The sequence below is a fragment of the Cottoperca gobio genome, chromosome 15, assembly GCF_900634415.1.
Source record: "Cottoperca gobio chromosome 15, fCotGob3.1, whole genome shotgun sequence".
Taxonomy (NCBI): Eukaryota; Metazoa; Chordata; class Actinopteri; order Perciformes; family Bovichtidae; genus Cottoperca; species Cottoperca gobio.
The window spans coordinates 23,348,572-23,359,876 of NC_041369.1; the positions used below are offsets into that span (position 1 = coordinate 23,348,572).

General features: G+C 44.3%; 1 protein-coding gene across 5 annotated transcripts in view; it reads right to left on the reverse strand.

The window, feature by feature from the left end:
• Positions 1–253: 253 nt before the first annotated feature.
• The window catches only part of LOC115020155 (attractin-like protein 1), a 229,627-nt gene continuing 218,575 nt past the window's right edge, over positions 254–11,305 (reverse strand). For all 5 annotated transcript variants that reach the window (XM_029450077.1, XM_029450076.1, XM_029450080.1 and 2 more), the window contains one exon: positions 254–2,302. In XM_029450077.1, coding sequence (XP_029305937.1) covers positions 2,181–2,302 — 122 coding nt within the window. In that variant the 3' untranslated portion in view covers positions 254–2,180. The remainder of the gene's footprint in view (positions 2,303–11,305) is intronic.

Below are 11,305 nucleotides of genomic sequence, written 5' to 3' on the forward strand. Positions count from 1 at the left end.
CTCTCTCTCTCCTTTCTATTTCCCTCTCTCTTCTCTTACCTTCCTCCCTCTATCTCTTTCTTCCTTCTCTCTTCTTTCCTCTCTCTCTATCTATATATATATCTATATTAAGTTATTCCTAATATATATTAGTTTCAGTATTAGCCCACCACACACCCCACCACCACACCGCACACGCACGTGCACACGCCACACACACACACGCACACATACTGTATCAGATCCAATTACCATACGAAAAGGCATCAACATGTTTTAATTGTAAATGTACATATTTCTGCTCATGGACACACGTGGTGGTGCGCTGCCCTTTGTTAATAGAAGTCTCAACAACAAACTGGTGCAAAATGACATAAAGACAAAGCGCCCGACTGGAAACAATCAGGCTCAATATATAGACCGTACATGTGCATATAGACGTACAGTAACGTTTGGAATCAGCTGTTTCTCTTCTCGTCTTCAGTAATGGAGATAAAAAACAATAAAGTTCAGACAGAACATTTTATTTTTTCATTTGAAACAGGTTTGGCCTCGAATGAAGAATAATGAAATTATTTAAAACATCCTAATCTGCAAAAGCACAAGTGACCCTTGATCATTATTGAACTACAGGAGGCTCTGCGGTCGACCCAGCGGCTGGATGTGTCCGTCCGTAGTGTGTTCAGATCAAATTCCAACAGTGCTAACCATGAGCTAACCTTCTATTTATGTTGCAGCTTGTTAGAGGCATTGTTATCTGCACACATGATGCTCAGCTTCCGGCTTACGTACCGATGATCAGGTATCGTCTTCCTGTTTCAGAGTTTTGTCCTCGATGTACAAAACATTACTTTCTTTTGCAAACCCTTCATACAAAAAGAAACAGACATCTGCACCCAAACACCTCACCTCCTGACGAGTAATGTACAGTAACGCTGTGTGATGTGCAGTTGATAGAAAAGTGACTTTATAATATTTAATGAAGGTTTCAACACAAATCGGTAAAAGGGAAATCTTCTTGACATCACATAACTTGCTTATGCATTAAATATAATATATTTTGAAATGAAAAGACACTGAGGGTACAAGCGAAAAAGGGAATACTGCACGATTATATTTAGTCATTGTTAAAAAAAATCCTTAGTGCATTTGTAAAATTCTTTATCTGTCATTTGCATAATTAATAAATATTACATAAGGAGATATGTTACATAAAAGTTTGTATCACAAGTAAACAGGCATGACATTTACTGGAGGTCACGAGAGAAGATGTATCTTCACAGTAAAACACCATCAGTAGTGTGTGTGTGATGATACCTTGAGGTTACATTACATTTGGATGATCAGTTGCATAATATTATCCCACAGAGGGTCCTAATGTTCTGGTAAAGCATTACACTTACAGTGCACATACAGACACGTATAAGGCCCGAAGCTACAGAGAATGGACCCTTTTCCATTACAGAGGACCTGAGCAGATACCAAAATGTAGAACTTTAAATCTCGGTGCAGGGAAAAACAAGAAGCACATGGATTTCATTAAAGACCGATCTCAACAGTTGAATCCGATGATCTCCGTCCGTCACCATCTCAACAGCAGTAATCTTTAATCGTCTGCAGAACATCCACGACGGTGTTCGGCTCCAGCATCCCGAGTCTGTGGACGACTTCATTTCAGCTCGATATCTTTCGCAGGAGCTCGAAGCCATTTCGTTTGGTTTAATGGTGCAAAACAAGTGTCTTTCTCTGTCAATATGGCAGACTGCGTGACAGATGAGGAGAGCCCTGGAGATGCACAGCCACATGGCGTGGAAGTGGAAAAAGCCTGCCAGCACTCACAGTTACTGTCTGACCAAAGCTGTGGTGGAGAAACACATGTTCACCGTCAATCTGAAGGTTTCCAACTCTTGTTTTCCTTCATCAGGACCCACAAACACACACAAGGGACAAGAATAGCATGTTGATGAAGACGTTTTCCATCTGATCCAGGAAACAAAGGCAGCACAGTTGCCGTATCTCCAGGTCCCGTCGACGGAGGATACATCTCCTCTCCTTCCAAGCTCCTATCAAAGATCATCCCCGATGTATGCAGGCCAACGCCTTTGTTTAAATGTGTCTCTTTTGTCTTAAAGGACAATATCTCCAGTCAAATCCTCTGTGGGCACGGCGGCTTTCTTGTTACCTTGTTTAGTGAATCCAGTTCATACACAGGTCCCTTGATGGTGCACAATGTGTTTGCGGTGCTTCAGACCGAGGCCTCTCTCTTTGAAGTCCATCGCTCGCTGTTGGGATGTGTCCACCAGAGCGCTGGCGATAGCAACACCTGGAAGTCCAGAGAGAAAAGAGAAACGTTCAGTGTTTTAATGTCATTATGTGTTGAGATGAAGCCGAGGCCAATAACCACCTGCGTTATGTTGTCAAACATACAGAAACATTTCCTGTCTGCAGAGGAGAAAGAGCAATCTAGTGAACAGAAATGCATTAGAATAAAAGAAACTAACACAGCAGGGGGGGAGGACCAACGTCCCTGCAGCTCGTGTGACACACACCCAGCGGTGCTGACCTGAGGTCACTGACACGTTCCTCCCACCACTCTGTCTCTCCCTTCCTCCCTCTCACCATCCAGCAGGATGTCCTACCTCTCGCACAGAGTCTCTATCTGATGCCTGACTTGCAGAGCGCGGGGGCCGGATGCAGCTCGTCATCAGATGCCTCGGAGCATTGTGTTACTCTGGCACTAGCTGCTGTTGTTAATGTGGATTTAGAGTCATGGCAGCTCGTCCCGTCTCTCCCTCTCGACAACCGTGGGTTTGACAATGCATGGTCATTATGACGAGAGCTCAATCTGCCGGCACGCAGCAGCCAAATCAACAAACCAGGCAAACAGTGGAGGGTATCTGCTGCGCTCTTGATATGAATGGGATGCAGGATGTTTTCAGCATTTCACACTCAAGTGATTCTTGGGATTTTGTTTTTTTTAGTGGGTGGAAAGTGGAAAGTGGATTACACAGTGGCTCAGTGTGTGTACGTGTGTGTGTACGTGTGTGTGTGTACGTGTGTGTGTACGTGTGTGTGTGTACGTGTGTGTTTACGTGTGTGTGTACGTGTGTATGTGTGTAACACTGTGGTGCGTGCAGCCAACAGCTATGTGATCTCTGATTGGCCAGCAACACCTGCTCTGTTGGAAGATGGTTCATTAAGGTTTGTTTCTTACATTTAGTTTGTTGTTGCTTTGCTAATTTGTGTTGGAGTCCAGATGTGCAGAGCTGCTGTATCTCAGGAGGAGGAACACCTCCCTGACACTTTACTTCACGTTCTCTGGAAGATTGATTTGGACTTTTAGCCTCAATGTGTCTTTCTCTCTACACTCATTCTTCTGTCACTTCTTACGTCTTTAAGCCTAAATAATATTAATTCACAGCTGAAATGATTTGATCTTTTGTTTTACGTTTGTAGGACAAAACAAGACATTTGATCCAAAGTCATCTCTGGGACGTTGTGACGGATCATAATCTGATTATCTCAGAAAGTGAACATAATTGTCTCCATTGTGAAAGATTAATGTCATATTTTCATGTGCACGGGAGAAAGTGGATGGAACATCATTTCAGAATTTATTTGCTATTCCAGGAATAAACAAAATGATGTTGTTACCAAGCAACAAGTCGTTCAGCTTCATTTAATCAACCAATTGTTGTTTATAAGACAACAAACTGAAAATAATATTATATATAAATATATAATATAATAAAAATAATGTATTGTTTTGATACAGAAGCCATAGTTAATTTTACATATTTGTGATGTTTAACATATATTATGTAGCTTTATGACAAAATAAAACATAAGCCAAAAACAATGCATAACATTAAATCAAGCTACTGAAACATGTCACAGATCTATAAAATGTGTGTGTGCGTGTGCGTGTGTGCGTGTGCGTGTGTGCGTGTGTGCGTGTGTGTGTGTGTGTGTGGAGGCGAACAGTAAAAGGAAAACATTTAAGCAAATCACAAAAAGGAAAGAAAGTGGAAAAAGACAAACTGTAAACAGCCATCAGTTATTTCACAGAAACAGAATCACCTGCACAAAACCTCAAACTACTGATCATCTGTGTGAAGGTCACAGGTGTGTGTGTGTGTGTGTGTGTGTGTGTGTGTGTGTGTGTGTGTGTGTGTGTGTGTGAGGTGTGAAACCTCAGCCAGCTCTAATGAAACACTGAACACTACAAGTGGGAAAGTAAAGACAAATACTCGTTGATTTCTAATGTGACATCTGAATATTCTCCCATCACAACAGCTTTCACCTTTGACAAATTGCCTTCGTATCTGTGTCGACTGACAGTGTGTGTTCACTCTCAGGTGAACACACACATCTCCATTTATACAATTTAATTGGTCAAAAGTAATGAAATCATGCTGCAGGTGAGTGCTGGTGCTCACTGGCTGCCGGGGCGAGCCGGCGCCGTAATGTGATTGTTCTGTCAGGTGAGTTGACGCATCATTAACACCCGTCCCCCCTCCCCCCGTCCCCCCGTCCCCCCCCCCCCTGTCCCCCCGAGAGACTAATGGGGTCATTAGCAGGAGACTACATTCCCCAGGAACATATATATCAGCACAGGTCTGATACAGGAAGTGGGACGCAGCTGGAAAACATCTGTGTCGGGAGGAGCCGCTCGCTGCCTCCTCTGCACATCAAACACCGGCTTCTGACTTTGTGCTCGACCTCGATGAAGCACCGGGGACGCTGCTTACCATCCGGTATAATAGTAAACAGAAACAGTAACACATTGATATTTATATATTTATGCATCTGTGAAGTGATTTCAGCTTTTAAAAGACGTGAGAAGCAGCTGCTTTGATGTTGCACGTGAGGTTGGATCCTCACTAGCCGTTCTGTGAGAGCATGTGGCAGAGCTCCATTCTTTCTTTATGCTCCATGAAACCGGACCAAACATCTTGGAATGACTAGAAATTCATATTTAAATGTCTCTAAAATATATTTGAGTGAATACAAGGAGTCGGAATGATTTCCCTGAAGAGCTGACGCAGATGTTCACTACAGGACGCATCGACCAGTCCATCAGACAGTAACAATGTGTTGCAGGGACTTAATACGATCGGACCTTCTGTCTACACAACAAATACACGAGTCGCCCAAGAGTAAATACCACCGGGCGTTGGACTAACAGTCAACGGACAGACAGATGAGGGAGTCGGGTCGACGGGAGGGAGGGAGCATCTCAGAGGGGAGGACGCTTTCAAAGACAGACACCATCAAAGTATCGGAGATCCATTCCTGTCAAGCAGCAATCCAGTCAGACACCCAGAGGGAGGGGGACACACACGAGGGGGGGACACGGGGGGAGGTCGACACAGAAAGAGGGAGAAAAGGACACGGGTGCTACAGTAATGCTAACAGGCCAACAGTCACAGTGAGAACTCAAACTAACTTAAATAAGAATGATTATATATTTCATCTCCGTGTACCTGTGTCCAGAAAGTCTTTAGCTGAGCTTAAAGGAAGACGTCAGCTTTAAAAAGTACACAGCCAGTAATCAGGCTTCCTTTATGTCACATACAACACATAAATAAAACAGAAACCATATTTCATATGAGCTAAAGGCTGAGGCTCAGTCAGTGGTGAGCCCTGGCAGTAGTCTGTTCGTTATAATAGCAACAGCGTGTAAATGTGGGAACTACAATACTGCAGCACAGAACTCAGATGTATCTGCATGTTGAACTCTGTTACACAACACCCAGCGTGCACACAGTGTGCACACTGAATCCTCACCGGCCGTTCGGACCGTCTTCACTCATTAACTGGTGTTCTAAACGAGATGCGGAGGCTTCCTTTGTTTGCTGAGCAATTAGACGAGAACAGAGCAACAACAGGCCGGCAGAGCTTCACTTAATTAATCCGAGTGTCTCATCTCAGATTCTTCTTCCTTTACGTTTTAATGAAAATGTCCGGGATAATAAATCAGGCGTATTCCTCCTTCAGGACGACGGCCAGAGGGAGAATGATGCAGCAGAAAGCTGAATATGCTTCGTCAGGACTGAGAGAGAGAAGGAAGGGAGAGAGACGGGGAAGCAACGTGACAGAGAATACAAAGAACAAAGAAGCTTATAGAAGAAGAGACATTTCTCTCCACCTGTTCATGAGTTCAATGTGTGCACGTCTGGGTGGAGACTTACTGACACGCTGCCGCCTGCTTCTGCTACTTTACAGAGAACCTTTTCATTCCCAACCCGCCACACGTTAACTATGACTGTTTTAAATATGTGGTTGCGTTGTGAATTCATTATGTTCATGAACACATGCACTTGGTTAAGTTCATGAACACAATGCACTTGGTTAAGTTCATGAACACAAGCACTTGGTTATGTTCATGAACACAAGCACTTGGTTATGTTCATGAACACAAGCACTTGGTTATGTTCATGAACACAAGCACTTGGTTATGTTCATGAACACAAGCACTTGGTTAAGTTCATGAACACAAGCACTTGGTTATGTTCATGAACACAAGCACTTGGTTATGTTCATGAACACAAGCACTTGGTTATGTTCATGAACACAAGCACTTGGTTATGTTCATGAACACATGCACTTGGTTAAGTTCATGAACACAAGCACTTGGTTATGTTCATGAACACAAGCACTTGGTTATGTTCATGAACACATGAACTTGGTTAAGTTCATGAACACATTGTGGTTTGACGACGCAGATAAAGTAGTCCATGTTGACTTTTGGTTTCCTCACATCCTCCTCCGTGCACGGATTGTGTCGCTCTTGTTATTAAGTCACATGACTTTTGCTCTGAGTGTATAACATTGCCTCTCTATCACACAAGGTGCATGTTGAGGAGAAGCATCAACATCCTGGTGCTTCTGCACCTGCTGCTCAGTCAGAGACGCAATCTTGATGGAAAAAGCTGAGTCGCACTTTATTTTTGCAGAAAGATTGTGCACAGTTGAGTGGATTTCACTTGACATAAAGAAACTGAAAGACAGATTGCAAAGTGTAAGAACAGAGAGGAGTAGTGAGGATGTAAGGGATAGATGGGGGGGGGGATTATATTTGCTCAGTTGGTTTAGAGGAAAGCAGGAGTGGATTTATCAAAGCATAACCACAAGGATTTATATCTCAGCTCTGCAGCAAAATGCAGATCTGCTTTTATGGGTGAGGGGGCGTCGACATGGACTCTTACCACTTATTGCACTTATTTAACAACTTCAAATAATTATCTCTCTCTCCTTCTGTGTCTCTCCAATCTCAGTCTTACACCAATCTCTCTCATCGAACCTCTGCGCCTGTTAATCCCTCTCTTCTCTCTCACACTGCTCTTTCTATTTTTACTCACAAAGACTTTCAACATCTTACAGTACCTGTATTTTCTCCCTCTCTCAGATATTCCCGGCTCTATCGCTGGTGCTGAATAGGCAGATTAGCGCCTCTGTCTCTATTGACCCACTATAAGCTCCAACGAGGCTGAGGAGGAGATGTAGCCCACTGCTCTTTCTCCTTTTCTCCTTCCTCAAGAACTCCTGCACCACATTGAGAGTATGTGCCGCCTGCTAAATCCATTAACCGCTGATTGAGTCCCATTTTATTTGAGGCATTAAAAAATGAAACATGCGGCCGTGGGAGGCACAGCATGAAGAGGTGAACGTGAGAGAAGAAGGATGTGAAACAGGAGCCAGACATAAGATCTCATTCCCCCTTGTTTCCATCCCTCCGTCTACGTCCCCAGTCCTGACTGTCAGCCTGTTTCTTCTGCTTTGTCCATCATGTCAAGCCACTGTGACTTTGAATCACAGTCAGTCAGTGGTCAAGCTGTTCCTCCCCTGTGCAGGTCGCTCTCTCAGGCAGCTCCATGTGTGAGGCGTCCACTGCTGATAACAAGCGTGAACCACTCTAACAGCAGCGAGTCGCCTCACGCTGAAACCATTATTTAATCAGAGGATTTGATTTGGCTTTAAACAAAGCAATCTGTGTGTTAGATGAGTGTGTTTCCGTCTACATCACAGCGAAGAAAAGGCCAAACAAGAGCTTCGAGACCTCGACTTGTGCAGCTTGTAATCTCATCACACAGACGAGCCTGTGGAGAGAGACGGAGGGAAACGCAGTTCCACTCGAAGCTTAGCTAATACAAGATGCTAAAAGAACAAAGCAGTAACCGTCTTTACTACTTCCAAACTGCAATGCACTGACAGTGTCCATGTATTGGAGTAGACGTACTGTCCTGCAGGATAATGTAGCTGGTGATGAGATGAGGCCGACTGCACCGACATGAGATATACTTTTACTTTTATGCATGGCTAATAAAACATGGCAGAAAAGTGCAAAGTTCTGCAACTGAGGAGTGAAAGTCAGGTGCACTGGTAGTAATGCTTCACCAGTGCTGTAGACTGGTGGACGCTTGACATTTTCTCCAAATGAGGAAATAAAGTAGTCACAGTTTTCATAATCCAGTTGAAATGTTTAAGCTTCTTGCAAGAGAACAAGTACAAATGAACCATGCACATCATAGGTATGCTCCTGCTTTAACATAGTATTACTCCCCTGCCCGCTGCATATTTGACGCCCTCCATCCATTGTCAGACACTTATGCAGGTCCAGGAGTTCGGGAGCCCAGGGGTCCTCGTCCTCCGCTACATTCTCCAGATATTTCTATAAGGTATCAACGTTTCGGGATATCTGCGTTTTCTGTTGGGAGGTTGTGGCACCAGGAGTGAGTCTGGCCACGTTGAAGAAGAAGAAGCACAGACTAATCACCTGCACAGACACTATGACACCACACAGCCTCAGTCTTGGTCTGAGATTTGGAGCAAAGAGTACTAGAAATGCTACAGAAAGAGAAAAAGGACTAAATATGAGGAGCATGGGTGGAGGAATTGGCAGCTGAGAAACTGTATATTTGAAGGCTGGTACTGAAACATGGGTGTTTCCTCACATAAAGGGTCAGCTATTGGTAACAGCTCAGGGGAGCAGAGGAAAGAAGGACACGAAGAAAACAAAGAAGAAAGAGAAGATGGTGCGAGGGATGGAAAGCTAAAAAAAGGCTCATTGAGGATTCCTCTTGAAGTGTCTCCCACTGAGGGTGGGTGGGGCTAGCCTCCAGTGACTTCACGTTCATACATGCTAACATCAATGGAGGAATGCTGTCTGACCCTACGCAGAGGGTTCTCTGGGGAGCGGCGGTGGGAGGGTGGAGGGAGGAGAGGAGCTATAGACTGGGGACGGATGATGGGTGGGCGATTTATTTAATAATTAAGTCCAAGACTTTTATCTGCTGCTCGGTGTGTTTGCAGTCGCATCATGTGTGGTTACAGAACGTGTACATGTCCTCGCTTGTATTTGTATGTGTGATGCTGACTCTCTGATGGCACACGCAGAACAAGACACAGCCATCGCATCGAGGCTTCAAACAACGACTGCTTTTCATTGATTTGATGAGAAAAACAAGAGAAGAGCCAGGACGTCCCCCAGAGAGCCGCCTGACTACAGCTGACGACACTCTGATTGGCCCTAATTTCCTGGAAATGAGTCTGCTGCTGCGATGAGCTAATGTCCTAAACATCAGGTGGTGAACAGCAGACTTTCACTCTGATACATGGACACTGTCTTTAAGCAATTTAAATTGGTTTTATCTTCCGTCTTGTCATCGGATATTGCAGCGCTGGACTTCTGCCAAAGGCCAATCAGCTTGTCACGGTGAAATAAAGCAAAGATATAACTTCAACTTAAAGATTCAAGATTCTGCTTTGTGTTTCAGGCTCTGATTCTTTGAGACACTCGGTCATTCTTATCTCTGTGTTAAAACGTCAACACACACACATACCCACCCACCCACCCACACACACACACACCACACACACACACACACACACACACACACACACACACACACACACACACATACCACAAGTCTTCTTAGTAATAATCCCCAGGTTCTTTGCATCATTCACATCTCCACTTTCTGCAACCTTCTCCATGGTGTTTGTTTATCATCATATTTACCTCTGGGTGGAGCAAACCTTCACTCTCTGTCTCTAACACACTCCTTCTCACACACACGGATGCTTCTGGTTCCCTCCTCTGTAAAGATGTCTGTGACTGTTGATACATTAGAAAGGCTTCGACATAAAGCTCCTTATAGCTTGAGAAGTGCTTCAGTTTACGTCCACTCTGCTCGTTTCCTCCGTCAGCCACTCGTCGTTTCGAAGGCTCTGCTTCCTGCCTGGAGGAACAGAGGCTTTTCACACCTGCTCCGGTTACACGGTTCACTTTCTGAAGACCAGCACCACCAGCAGACAAGCTGACAGCAGTCTCCCACAAAGCTGCAGGGGAGCTGCAGAGAAGATTGGCCTCATGCTGACGCTGCAGAACGCGCCGGGCCTCGTTCAGGTCTGTGAGGAAGTGCTGCCGTCTTTCCAGTGATTTCTCCAGCCGCGCAGTGGTGGGGGATATCACATGTCGTCCGTGTATAGCTGCAACATGAGCTCAGACTGTGGGAAGTCAGGATGTCTCATTTAGGGGAACAATTGATCCAACAGTAAGTGTTGGATGGAAACCAGGCAGGTCTAACCACATCAGACCTTTAAAAGGTGCCATATGTCAAGACTTCATCTGAATAATTCATTATATCACTACGAAAGACATTCTGGTGCTAAAAGAAAGAACATACTGCTCTCACAATATAAAAACACTTTGGTTTTGTTGATCTGCAACATTTCCTGAGTCGTTTTTCTGCTTTCTGCATTAATGTGTTTTCAGAGTTAAGCAGAAGTTCCTGCAAAAATCACACATTTAAATGGAAAACATTTCAAAGAAGAAACAAAACAAGAACTTTAGATTCACTGATGGTAAATGTTCTGCTTTTATAAAGCGCTTTTCCAATCTTTACGATCACTCAAAGCACTTTACATGTCATTCACACACATGCACACAGAGTCAGAGGCTCCATATAAGGTGTACATCCGCTCGTCAGTAGTGATAGCCATCGGGAGCAATTTGGGGTTCAGTATGTTGCCCAAGGACACTTCGACATGCTGACTGCAGGACTGGGAATAGAACCATCGACCCTCCAAACGGTGGACGACCACTCTACCTCCTGAACCCCTACTGATTAAATGTCTAGAAACTTTAAGAAAACTGTAAAAAATAAAAGAAATGCCGAACTTGTTTGACCAGAAGGTCGCCGGTTCGATCCCCGGGCAGACGAGATAAAAGCACCGACTCGCAGGTTAAAAGTGAGATTTCTTTAATGTAATGCATTGATGGACCTGCTTCATACACAGAGACCTGCAGTATTCTGACCTG